This window comes from Aythya marila (assembly GCF_965140915.1).
Source record: "Aythya marila genome assembly, chromosome: 1".
In the NCBI taxonomy this organism is placed as follows: Eukaryota; Metazoa; Chordata; class Aves; order Anseriformes; family Anatidae; genus Aythya; species Aythya marila.
The window spans coordinates 180862797-180876856 of record NC_139042.1 but is presented as its reverse complement, the minus strand read 5'-3'; the positions used below and the strand labels follow the sequence as shown (position 1 = coordinate 180876856).

The window sequence follows — 14060 nt, the reverse complement described above, 5'->3', positions numbered from 1 at the left end:
GAGTGGATCATCCAGGGGTGGCCTAAAATTGCCAGTGATTGTGGGCACCCAAGCTGGCCTTGCAGATGCCACACAACTTGTCTTCTCATTGAGCTTTGCTGCACTTCAGCAATCCCAGTCAACTATTGACCAGGACTGTATGCTGTTCAGGTGGCCACCTCACTGCCTTTCTTCTTTTTCCATCACATCAAGCCTAGGCATTTCATACCTAAATAAAAAAAAATGCTCAGAAGTTTTGCTTTAATTGAACTTTCAGACCTCAGGATCACCCCAAGAACTGACTGTAAACATGGAACAGAGAGCGTGCAAGGTGTGAGCACTGAGAGAAGAAAAGCCTTGGTACTGGTAGGAAACCAGTGGAAAAAAAAAATAAAAATAAATACAGTGCAAAAAATAGATTGGAGAAAATTCCTCTAAAAAATAGTGTCAGAAAATGAGTCACAAAGCTGAACTGAATGTGCATGACTGCTCACTGAATGTCTTTGTCTGGTATCAAACGCTGCCTCTCACTCCGCTCCCTCCCCCTCCCTGCTTTTTAAAGTTGTGTAATTATTCCAGTTATGGTATTAGCAATACTCCTGATATATTGCAATGTCAGCAAGATCAGAATCAGCCCTATTCTTTATGTACAGCTTCAGCAGCAGCTAGGCTGTCAGATAACAGGCTGCCAACAAGCAGCCTTCCTCACACAGAGTGCATAAAGACCTGAGGCTTGGGAGAGGAAGATCTCTGTGTTTTAGTGTCTTCTGTTGAGCTGCTTCAGTGCATCCTTTTATGTGCATTTTTGGACGTTTTGCTGGATGAAAGCCTGAGCTGCCAGGAGTGTTGGTAGTGAGCTTTTATCAGCTGCGAATGCTCTGCTTACCCTGCTGCGTGATGATAAGCATTGGGATGGGTTTAAAGCGCAGCCCGGTGTTTTGCTGTTTCCCTGATTTACAGACCTGTAGTCCTACAGGATCCAAGGTGGCCCTTCTGTTCCTGCTCTCTGGAGGCTTTTTGTCCTTCAAATCAGAACTCACTGAATTGGAATACTCCCACTGAGGTGGATGCCCTTGTCACCAGTATATAGGTCCAGTATACAGGACCACACTTTCTTGTTATTTGGCCCGTTTATTCCTTGTGTCAAAGGAGTGGTTTCCCCAGGAGAGACTGTGAGCTGCCTGCCTTCCCATTCCTTTCTTCTCATAGCCTCCAGCTGTGAGTGATTTCCTTTTACACCGAGGCACTGCTGCCACAGCATGTTGCACAGCAGCCTGAGGGCTAGAAGTGTGATCCAACATGTGAGAGACCTGAGATCAATGTTTGCCTATCTGAGGTGTGCTAATGCATTTGGACTCTTGGGAAAATATTTTTTGGGAAGTGTCCCCTTCTGCTGGTGTGCCATCAGTGTATTTTCAGGGTACCAAGCCATTCTCTTCCCTTGTTTTGGGGTTCTTCTCTTAGATGAGGGTGAGCTACCAAGTTGCTCAAACAAGGGCAGTTCTAGGCATGACCAAAATAAAACTCTAGGTACTGAGGGAAGGTTACACGAAAGGGAGGTGCCTTCTGGGTTTAGACATGTTCCTGGCTGGGTGGCATCTGGGCAGGGATTACAGTTTTGGATTTAAATGCCTGACTCGCATCTCAATCCTACTGTAGGTGTGTACATTCTTTATTGGAGCTAGTTCCTGTAGGTCTCGATTGAGACAGCTTGTAACTGTCTCAGCTGGTGAGGCACATGGATTGAAAGCTTTAATTCCGTCAGCTGAATGTAAGTTTTCCAGACCTTGAGCAATTGGAGCAGCTTTTTTCTCAACCCTTTTTGGTATCAAATTCCTTGACAAATACCAAGCTGGACCATGAATACTGGTTACAGTCAACACCACTCTGTGCCATTCTGCCAGTCCTAGCATATCGTTGACTGTTCTAGCACCTCACTCTTGGCACTCAAACACTCACTCCCTTGGCTTACGTGATTTTTTGTCACTGAATTTAGCCATGTAAAAGTTTCATGGGCAATGCCAGCCTCTAGTTGTAGCGGTGTGAGCTGTGACAGTGTAACATAAAAATAAAGGTGAGGCAGGTACATAAGGAGATAAAGGAGCTGAAATTGAACCGAGGCAGATGGAAAAATAGACAATTTTTCCTCAAAAGCTTGGAACAGAAACATGAATCTCTACATTTTATTCCATCTAAGTGTCTAAAGTAGGATCTGTTAAAATGCCTTCTGAAGGAGTCCTTCTATCCCTACTTATAGTGGGAGGGGGAACCTGAAAAACTGAATGCTTACAGCAGGTGAAACACCTCAGCCTCAAGTCAGGAGACAGATGTGCAGAGAAGAGCCTGCCCTACTACTTAGATGAAGCTTTAGTTGCTTCCATGGGCCTGCAAACTTTCTGGAGGAAATAATTTTTATTATAATTATTATTATTTATTTATTTGTTTGTTTATTTATTTATTTTGTAGCAGAGGAAAGGACCCAAGCCAAGCCAAACATTTCGCATTAATCAGTAGAAAGTCTTCTCTGGAGGATGGTTCTGAGCACGAACCTTTCTTAGCTCCTCTGAATTGCCTCTACAGAAGACATTTCTATTTTGTTGAAATAAGCTGTGGAAGATTGGTGTCACCAGGCTAAAATTAACCTTATTAATTCACCCCTCACTTGTAAATCCTTGCACGAAGAAAGCACCTCAGTTTTTAATGTGGAACTGCTGGTTCAATGTGCTCACTGGAGGTCTTGAGCTCCACGAACACAGTGTACTAATGTGTTTGATCGTGTTCCGTTTGCATTTTCTTTTTCTTAAAAAAATAATAACACACATGTTTTTTCCATGTATTTTTAAAAGAGAGTTAGTACAGCCTAACAGCAGTAGTTTTATCTCTGCAGGTGGGGGAAAAGATCACACCCTGTAAAAATAATGGGCTTGCCATTCTTTGGCTTCCAGTAAATGTGAGTGTGTGGTCTGAGGTCCCAGAGCTGCAGGGATGCTCTGAATATTTCAGTCTGTGCCTGAGTGACTGTACTGGGTAGGTGGGAAAGGGCTCCTTGTTTACTAACATGTCAAAGTTCCTATTAAGAATTTGTGCCAATTTATGTGGTGAACAAATAGGGTGGAGAAATATAGGACATAAATATAGAAGTCTTACAGTCAGATTAGAAGGATTCTATAGTTGTCATGAGAATGTGGGCTAAATTTTGTTGTGAATTAAAAGGAAAAAGGCCCAAATTTGGGGTTATGTCTGTATGTTAGATGTGACTTCCATGAAAAACACAATACCGAAACATTTTGCATGACAGAACTGAATCTCCAGTTCATGATTGTGAATCTAAGGTCTGCAGTAAATAAAGGCAATTGGAACATCCCATACTTTTTTATTTACTTACCCTGCTAACTCTAGCATAATGATGGAAAGTTTACTTTTGCTAAGAGCAACATTTTCCCCATTTCAAAGAGAGGAAGAGGACGCAAAGTCCAAAGTAGATGGCCTGAATCAGGTGCAATTTTCCTAAACTTGTAATAGAAAATGAGATGAAGTTTCTGGATTCTTCTTTTTGCCTAAATTCTTATTTGTACATTGCTGTTAAGATATCAGTTGGTATCATTCGTTCAGATTTCAAAAGAGTTAGAAAAGAACTTAAGAAACTGATCCCTGCACTTGAGAACATAACTGAGAGCCAGCGCCCATTCCCTCCCTGCTGTCCACCAGTGCTGAGAGCCATGGGCAGTATCAGCTGTGGAAGAGCTGTGTGAAGTGTCAGAAGTGACAAATCCATGGAATGCAGGCAATGCTGGAATCCAGAGCTGCCTGGGGCAGATTAACACCTAGCAGTAACAGCTAGAGAAATGGTGGAAAGAACCAATTAATGACACACAGAAAGGCCCAAAACACAAGGACCAAGAAATCATTCTACTTTATTCTCTGTGGTAGCTAGAGGCAGCTGACTTCAGTAAGCTATTGAAAAATGCATATACCCAGTAGTACATGACCTAAATTACTACATTTTTCTCTAGGGAATGGCCCTAGTCTCAGGGTTGGATGCACACCTGAGTTCTCTCAGATTTCAAGCTTTTAAAGGACTACTTTCAGACACAGGAACCAGCACTGACTGGTTTTTATTTTTATTTTTATTTTTTAATGAATTCATCATGGGGATATTTTTGTGAAAAATGTATTTGTAAACGTCTTTGGACTTTGTAGAAGAAAAAAAAAATCAAAAGAATTCAAGCCTGGCCTGATTAATTTTTATTTTCAAAAGATGTATTTCTGTTCTTAACAAAAGAAAGGTCTTTTGAAGAGCACATCTGAAAAGTAAGCTAACTTCTTGCAGAGGATGGAACTCCCGAGAAGTTTTAGTGGGCACCAGTCATTAAGATCCAGTTTTTGAAAGCCATATGCATCCCTCTTTGTGACACATGGAAACGGTGTTTTTAATGTACAAAGATGTTCTTAATGTACAAAGAATATGCATCATTAGTTAGCTTCTGTAGGCCAATGAGCAAGAAAAGGACAATTCTGCAGTTCACTTGTAAATAAAGCATGTGCCCTTAAAAAGAATTAAGCTTTTTTTGAATATAGCCAAAATTCTGCATCAAGAGACCTGCATCAGAGAAACATTCTGTCTGGACTTGATTTGACACAAAGAGATACATCCTTTTCTGCTATAAATAAGTTAAATACAGTTGACAGTAGAGGCACTGTGTCAATGCTCATCCACTTCTTTTCCCTATGTCACATTTTGGAATAACTGTATAGTATTCTAAGCTGTGCAGCATTCTAAGAGCTTTTTAAAAAGTTGAAAAACCTGAAAAAAAAAAGAAGCTGAAAATTGGAAGAAGGTGACATTTTATTATTTTATTATTTGTCTTTTTTGACAAGAAATCTCTGGTGGTATTTTAGAAAATAAAATTTTAAATCATAAAAACATTTTGCAATTGATGGAAAACAGCAGCATAAATCCCAGGCTAATTTAATTTTAATGTATCTCCATATCTGTTCTATTACTCTTGTTTACAAGCCCTATTAGGTGCAGACCGAAGAAAGGCTTTTTTTATGGGTTAGGCTTTAATTAGTAAATAAGCAACATGGGAAGTCATGTCAATAGATAAGGAGAATTAGATAAGGATACCCATTACACTTACTTGACATATTTAACAGCTTGCCACCTAGTTAAAGTGCCAGCATAGTGTCTATAATTTAAAATATCACAATGTTCATACAGATAATACACAGAAATAGGCAGGGTTGTGTTTACTACAGCCCATTTTTAATAAAAAACATTTCTCATAAACAGATATTTCCAACTCTTTTGCATAGTTTTGTATGAAAAAACTTGTTATCTTTTCTTTTACACACAACTATATATAATGGATATACTAGAATTGCACAGCAACACTTAAAAATCTGCATAATTTATAAATCGAAATTTTAGTTATCTGAAGTCATTTTTGCAGTGTCTTACTCTGGCTGCCTAATAAGTTTGTTAGAGTTCAAATACCATAAAAATAATAGTTAAAAGAAAGCTGATCAAGTGCCATTTACAAAGGTACAAAATATACAGCAAAGTTAACTTCTCATTAAATAAAATATACATATTAGTTGATGATCCAAATCATTAGGTAACACCTTATTTTAAGGGATAAACTTACAGGGATCTTTTTCCCCGATATAGGATAATTACACAACAGTTAATTTCTCTGAATACTTATGCAATTAGTCACATTCATTTTAGCTGTGGATAATGAAGGACTGAGTATATCATTCTACGTAGTGAGGGCCAAAAGTTATCCCTGTTGGAATCGTAGTAAAGTCAGCGTGAAACCCTTGGGACCATTTTCACCTGAAGTATCCCAGCCTACCAATTTAAAAATTTATAGTAATAGCGCCAATCATTATCACTGTGATGGCAATTAAACCTCCAAGAGAATTCTCCTGTAATCTAGCAATCAACGTACCATTAAAATAAAGTGTTGCCAACTTATTCCACATTTATTCTGTTGTTAAAATAGCAAGATATGAAAACTGCCTACTTAGTCTTAAATCGATTCCCTGAAAATAAATGAGTTTTAGAATAATAGCATGTTCCCACTTAAACCAGCCATTGTCATCTTAACAGTTTGGAATGAATGGTAAGTGCTTGCATGTTACATTAGCGAAGAGGTATAACACCATCTACAATTACAGCACTGTTGCATCCCCGACGTTTACTCTTGATCCAGGCGTATATTAACCATGGCAAAGCATCGGCCCACGCTATGAAAGAAAGGTTCAATGAAAACATCCGTCAGGCTCTTCCATATGGTTTGCACGGAAGGCAAGACCATGAGACAGGTTCTCACAAATGGCACCACAACCCTGTAAAAGAGCACATGGAAGATTTGTAAGATTATTGCCAATACAGCATTTGGAAATCGAGATAACAAAACCCAAGTGTGAGATCTTATGCAAAAGGAAGGTGATTTTATGACTCTAAATCTCTAAGCAATGTTATCTTAGACACTTGTACTCTATGTAGATTTCGCTCTCTCACAGCCTCACATCTACCCATGCATAAGCACCACGACATATATGCTCACTTGTGTGCAATAGCTTGCTAGTCCTCATCATGTCTCTGCTTCTTAAATGCCAACACTGAGCTAATTTTTGGACATACCTTTCATAGGGGTGAATTTTTGCTGTCTCTTCCTGCTGCTGGAGGGGATGGTGTATGTGACGGGCTGCAACCTCGCAGCCATCCCACTGTGGTTGAAGGACAGAGCTGTCCTTTAAGGAACCAGAGTGTGGGTCCTGGGGGCTTGACAGAAACCACACACTCCCCAGTTTGACTGACTGGAAACAGTGTTCTTTATGATCTGTTTGGGACATTCTTTTGTCCTTTGTCTGATATTTCTTCTGGCATCTCTTTTCTCTCTCTCTCACACACACACCTCGCCATTCATTCTACCATCATTCCACCATCACTGTTGCAAGCTGCTCCAATAAACAGAATCAGTAAAGTGACATTCAGCTACATTTAATTGCCATTGTAGGAGACGTGCCAAACTTCCTATACAAGGAATCTTGTAGACATCTTGAAGCTTTTCACTTATGGGTGAAAAACTATGGTAGAAAGAGGTCAAAACTCTTGACCAGGGAAAAGATCTCTCTCTCTTTTTTTTTTTTTTCTTTCCTTTTTTTCCACTCAGGGTGCATACTTGAACATTGTGTGCTTCCAGTCTGCTGAGCTTGTATGCTCTCCATATGCCCCAACTCCAAGGCAATGCCATGAGCAGTGCCTCGGGCTAAGCAGACTAACACCAGAGCACATACGGCTGGTTCACCAGGGCCAGCAGATGCAAGGTATGTAATCACACTAGTGTAAGTTATTCTCCTTTTCTAATCACTTTCTGGCCAAAACCCTTAGTCATTTCACTAAGCCCAATGGGTACAGACAAATCCAAAGTATAAATAATTTATGTAATACTGAAGTGGTACTAGAACAAGGTTTTCAAAAATCTGTGTGCTATAGCTAACGTGTATTTCCTGTGTTAGGTAAAAGATACAGATTTCTTTGATAAAGACAATAAACTCTTCTAGTTCACTGTTGCATTCAAAATTTAAGAGGCCAGTCTTGCTTCCACATAATTCTGGTGCAGAACTGTCATTGACTTTGGATGGGATGAAGAAAGTATTAGACAAAGTAGTTAATTTTATCACAGGTCTGAAAAATATGTATTGTGTATTTCCAGTGAGTGCTGCTCAGAATAACAGTGTAGGAAAAACAAAACAAAACAAAACAAAACAAAACAAAAAGGGGGTACATTTTAAGAAAGTTAAAGTTTTTACCTAAAGTGTCAGAATTAAAAAATATATTTTTAATGTTTGTCTAACTGGATTCTCAGCTTCTAACACACAGTGCAAGCCATATACTAGTATGTCTGTGCTGCGCTCTAAACTAACCCAGATGGATTATAACAAGAATAGTTTTTCTAAAACCATCTCTTTCTTTGTCTCTGCTGAAACAGCTAGTAGTATACACATTATATAGAACTGTGAGAGTTACAGGAATACTGTACCTATAGTTTTATACTGAACCCTGTAAACTATCTGCTTTATAATCACATATCGTATCAGTGTATATAGGATAGATAATTTATAGAATTTAAAATCAGGGCTTCACTTGTTAGCACACAGTTGATAAACATCAGTAATGCAAAGGGAAAAAAAATGGTATTTCTCCAAGCAACATGGGGAAAACACCAGAAATGACTACTCAGCTTTTGTTGACTTCACCCCTTTCCCATTTCAGTTTAGTTTGTAAAGGCTGCTGCTTCTCAGCTACCATCTAAATTCAATTTGGCCTGCATCTTTTTTTTTTTAAATCTAACTGATTTGCAGGGAAGCAGAAAAGTTTATATTTCTATTGGATCCTCCATAAACTGGATCACACAAACTAACCAAATACCACATTATGCAAGTTTCACAGAAGGATGCAGTGATGCACAAGGAGTTCATTAGGAAAGGCTGGAAAAGCAGTGATCATGCTACCTGCAACTACTACAGAGATCATCTACATAGCACCAGAAATCAACATCTTTCAATAATGTTAAACACAATAAATAGCAACGTTTTGATAATGTTCTGTAATCTTTTTATATTTATTATCCAATTTTATGGTAAATGCATGCTGAAAACAGCATAGGCTATCTCCATAGGAGGATATGTGAAACATGCTAGCAAACAAAACTAATTAATGTAAATAGCTTTCAATTTTTAAATAAAAGTCAGTCTGCTTAGTATTTTCTAACATTAATAATATGCATACATATCTATATATGTATCTATGTATATGTTCTGAATTTGATATCTAAGCTGAAGGATTTTTTGATATAGGTATTTCAGCTACCTGCATGACCTATCACTAAATTGTTCTATGTATATATATTATAAAATACCCATCCTCTCACTAAGTAGGAGTCACCTCTTTTGGGAGCTGTTGACCTGAAATGAGCAGATTATCCTCCTTGTTCCACCCTATTCTTTTTTTTTCTTTTCTTTCTGTTCAAGGAATGACATCTACGGTATTATACCCATCATCCTTTCTCACTTTTGCTCATTTTACTTTTTTTCCCTGCTACTTCCTAATGAAACATTGTCAAGAACCAAGCACCTCTTCAAAATAGCAAAGAACAACTTAATTCTCATTTATAAAGATATTTTTGATTTCTCAGGAGGCAGTTCAACTTTTTATAGAGCTGGGCAATGTGTTTGGAGTAGTAATTCCCTATTAATTCAAATTCTCGCTTTAAAGTGAAGAATCACATCTTCTCCTGCAATGTCTTTCAAAATGGAATCCCAGACATGTCTTAATGCTATTTTTCCAATACTGTATCATCCAGTGGTTAAATTACCCAGCTCTGGGTTTGTGTGTGCACTATATCATGATTTTGAATTAAAAGCCTTGTATGACACTACAATATAAGCAAGTATTGTGAACAGACTCCTAAATATTGACTAGCAGTTTCAGAGCTTCTTGTAGAGTCCTAGTAACCCTTGGGCTACTTATGACTGCATTGTACATCCCAGGACCTAGGTAGACTGGAAAAGATAAAACTAAAAAGGAAGCAAAACAACATCTGCCTACTTCCTGTTCAGAAGACATGCGTATACAGCAGGACAACACCAGACCATGAGGCCACCTTCATGGCACAGCTGAACTGTAACTTCTTTCGATTTCAGACAGGCATGTAGGGATTTCAGGGTTGACTATGATAGTAAAAGTGATACAAATAGAAGCTGTGGAGAATGAGGTAAGAGATAATGCATGCCCATATCTACTTTTCTGTGTGTATGCCTTTGGCTACATCTTAGCACTGTGCATAGAAGCTCAAGCTAAGAGGATCTCAGACTAACTGTGACTCTAGCAGATGACAAGAGTACAAAGCTGGCTGAGTCCTTATGCTTAAGCGTTCATCTCAGACCCAAGACTCAGGTTATGGATTCTTAAATGATGCACTGATTCTCAGTATAAACAAATAACATATGAGAACACTTTTCAGATAAGACTACAAAAAAGTGTATGTGAGGTTCAAGCGCTGATTTTCAAGAGTTTGCAAATGTGTGGCTTGGAACGAGAATTAGTACCTGATCTATCATAAAGGTCATGATTTTGCATGGGCTGCCTGGAAAACTAGCAGTATCCTGCTTATATTCAAAAACCAGTAACCTTAACAGCTTCTGTCCAAGACCACGTTTAAAAGTTTGCTCAGATATTCACAGAAGGATGTTAAAAGTTGGTCTGACGACTCCTGAATGTGTAGTCTGTGCCAAGAATGACAGCCAAGAGTAAAAGAGAAGCAATAGAGAGAAGTAGCCTTTCTTGAACTAGCTTCTGTGTAGGTTACTAACCTGCTAGCTATTGCAGTTTTGACTCATTGCTATCTTTCACCAGGCAATGTATATCTGGAATCCAGCTCAAGAAGCCAGTTTGAGAACAGAACCATAGTATGCTCATTTTTTATAGGTCATAAAAAAATTATGGTGTATTATTATGTATTTCTTACTCGGTTTTCTTTTTGCTTTCCGTGATGTCTCATGTGCTTGCTTTCTTTTTTAGAGCTCTTTTTGCTGATGAAAGACAGCATTTACCCTCAGATATGAGGGGTACAACTCATGAAGCGTCCTTGATGCATGAGGAGCACTGTCAGACTTTTGTGGACTTTTGTTGTTGAAGCAGTTTCACATTTATCCTTGGGGAAAGGTTTCCCTGCAACTGATCAACGTCATCATCTCAATGGTTTGGATGCACTGAGGGAGGCACAGAGACTCCGATAAGCCCTCCTGCAGGCAGCCATGTGGGAGGGTGTGCTCAGAGTTTTCCCATGACGTTTCAACAGCTGAAGACAGAGTTACAATAAAATGCCCTTCCCCTCACCCATAAAACAAGGAGCTACTATTTTTCCAGGCCCATTGGGATTACATAGAAGCCAATACCATGTATTTAGGATCCCTATGGCTTGACCCTTTATTACCTCTGATATCTGTTGCTCTTGAACTACCCTCCCAAATGTAGAGACTTTGAAATCCTTAATCCCAAGATAGCTGGAATGCTGGGAGCTGCAGAAAAAGTTAACATAGGCTCAGTGTGTTCAACCTTTGTGTTGGAACAAACCCAGGTTGTGTCTGTGGGAAGACTAGACTGTGTTGGCTTTGGATTGTAGCATTGGGTGGGATCCAAAGGGGTGCAGATAGCTTTTCTGAGCTATGCAATTTTTTTCATACTCATTCAGTTGCAAGGAAGATCAAAATAAAAGATCACCTCCATATTGACAATGAAACTGGGGACATAAAATTATTTAGTCGGGAAACACTTGTGTTCACAGGAAGTCAAGGGAAACTTTCCAAAATTGAGTGCCACATTCAGTCAGTTCTATTTCAGATGCTCTGGGAATCCATAGCTCCTGAGAGTCACTAGGGACCACTTGCATAAATAGAAATAGACCTCTGAGTCCTGGTTCAGTGAAACGTCTATGTATCCAGGCTGTGAAATACAGATACAAGATCATTTGGAAGCACAAAAACTTATTAGTCTTAATAAATTGTGTATCTGTGAATTATTCCATCGATACTCCACTATTTAAATCTGTTTGCCTACTGTACCCTTTTGCAGTTATGGTACAGTACAGCACAGTGACCAAAGGCAGATCTAGAAGTCTGGGCACACTATATGATGATTTGAGGGCCAGAGAAGTAGCGGGTGGGTGGCTTTAAATTAGATCACAACTCCTTTGGATATTATACAAACTCTCCATGCTCCAAAATTTGAGTTAATCAGTTTTTGAAGTGGCTTATAATGACATCATCAACCCAAATGTCCATTCCACTTTGGAAAACTGAAATCTGCAACCAAAGGACTGCAATCAGAGGTTCATACATCCAATGTATTTCTAGCATTTTGAGTCTGTTTTCCAGTTTCTGGATTGTATTTTGTTTTCCTTACCAAAGGAAAACATGATTCCAGTACTACCCAAGTCAAATGAGACTTTGGCCAGAACCTATGTATATGGAAAATCCTAGTCTAGGAGCGACATTGATAATCCACATTCATCCCTTCCTCTGCAGCCTGATGGATTTTCAATTCTCTTCTCAATATTATTCTTTCTCCTGTCTTTCTTCCTTCTCCACAATCAACTGCCTTTCTGGGTTCAAGATACTCTTCCCTGGTATTTTGCCAGTATTTTCTGTTTCAGGTACACCAGCTTTACTGGCTTGGAGAGCAACTGTATTCGCCTGTGAACCTGGGCCATAGTCAGAAGCAGCTTGCCTGAGCTCTGAAAGGGTTCTTTGCCTAGGTGGAAGTGATTTGGGGCACTGCACCTAGAGCTGGCCATGTACCAGATATAAGGCAGTGACAGCAGACTTTGTGACAGTAGCAAAGAAAGCACAAGCTGGGCCCTCAAAAGCTTTCTTCAGGCCATGAGGACAAAAAAGGGAAGAGGTAACCTTACTGAGAAGGTGTCAGGTGCAGGTAATACTTCTGCCCAGGTCTTTCACTTAAAACACAGAATCATAGAATGGTTGGAAGGGACCTGTGGAGATCACGTAGTCCAACCCCTCTGCCGAGCAGGATCACCCAGAGCACTTTGCACAGGATCGCATCCAGGTGGGTTCTGAGTATCTCCACAGAAGGAGACCCCATAAACTCTCTGGGCAACCTGTCCCAGTGCTCTGTCACCCTCACAGTAAAGAAGTGCCCCTCATATTGAGCCAGAACTTCCCGTGCTTCAGTTTGTGCCTGTTGCCTCTCATCCTCAACACATTTTAACAACTTCTGTACTCCGGTTTACAGAAACAAGCGGCCATTACTATTAACAGAGCCAGCCGAGGCGCTATAGAAACGCTGGGACAGGCTCTCAGCCCCAAGGAGCTTACACAGCAAGGCGTGGGGCGGAATCACCGCAAAAGCAGCGTCTTCACCTCCCTCCCCTGTAACACGCAGCGAGCGGCGCGGGTTGACCTGTCCGCCGTTCGCCGGGGCGGCGCGGGGCGCACTCACCAGACGTGTAGGCAGCTGAGCGCCGCGAACACGATCCCGGCCACCAGGGCCAGCGGCACGGCGAGCAGCAGGCTGAGGAGCTTGTAGAGCACGTACTTGCTGAGCTCGAAGAGCGCGTGGCTGCAGATCCAGACCTTGTCGAAGGAGTGGGTCAGCTCGGGCTCGGCGATCACGTCCTCGAAGCCCAGCTGGAAGAAGAAGCGGCGCCGTCAGCCGCTGCCCCCGCTCCGCTCCGCTCCCTGCCCCCGCCCCAGCCCCAGCCCCAGCCCGCCCCGACCCACCTGCAGGTGGGCGTTGAGCCCGTGGGGGTCCCGGTCCTGCTCGTCCTCCGCGTACTTCTCCGCCTCGGACAGCGCGGGGCCGCCCGGCGGGAAGTTGTCGTCGTCCATGAAGATGCGGGTGTCCGCCTTCTCCGTCTCCAGCCCCATGGCGCTGCTGCCCGGCCCGGCCCGGCCCTGCCCTGTCCGGCCCCGGCCGCCGCGGCTCCGGCGGGCTGGGGCGGAGCGGGAGCGCCGGGCTCCGCCCTGCTGAGCCCCGCTCCGGGGCCCCGGGCCGGGGAGGAGGCCCCGGGCTGCGGCCGCCCCTGCCGCGGGGCGGGCGGCACCGGGCGGCTGCTGGGGGCCGGGGCTTCGCCTCGGGCGCAGGCCCCGCGCTGCCCTCCCGGGGGTCTCCGCCGGCCCCGACCGGGTTTGGGGACCTGCCGCCCTCCTGCCAGCCCCCGGGGGAAGGCAGGAGGAGGGGAGGTGTGGGGCCGCTGCCCTCCGCGGCTCCCCTGCCCAGCCGGTCCTGCCCAAACCGCCGGGCGGTTGCCGCAATAAAATTGTCCACCCATCAGTACAGGCTGTTACCGTGTCCTCCCTGGGTTTTGGCTGCAGCCCGTGCAATTTATTTCCTCTATTTTATTCGTGAACGTGGTTTAAGCCTGAGAGCGCTCGATATAAAAGTGAGTAAGTGGCTCGAATGACAGCTAGCAGCGACTGATAGCGTTCATCTACGTTGAGAGCTGATGCACCATCAATTGTACATTTCTGCTGCATCCAACAGCCAT

General features: G+C 42.1%; 1 protein-coding gene across 1 annotated transcript; it reads right to left on the bottom strand.

The window, feature by feature from the left end:
* Positions 1-4813: 4813 nt before the first annotated feature.
* Positions 4814-13588, bottom strand: CAV2 (caveolin 2). Its single transcript, XM_082781134.1, has 3 exons — positions 13294-13588; positions 13013-13200; positions 4814-6333 (listed from the first exon to the last, which is right to left on the bottom strand). The coding sequence occupies exons 1-3, from the start codon at positions 13438-13440 to the stop codon at positions 6183-6185; spliced, it is 486 nt and encodes a 161-aa protein (XP_082637260.1). The 5' UTR covers positions 13441-13588; the 3' UTR covers positions 4814-6182.
* Positions 13589-14060: the final 472 nt, after the last annotated feature.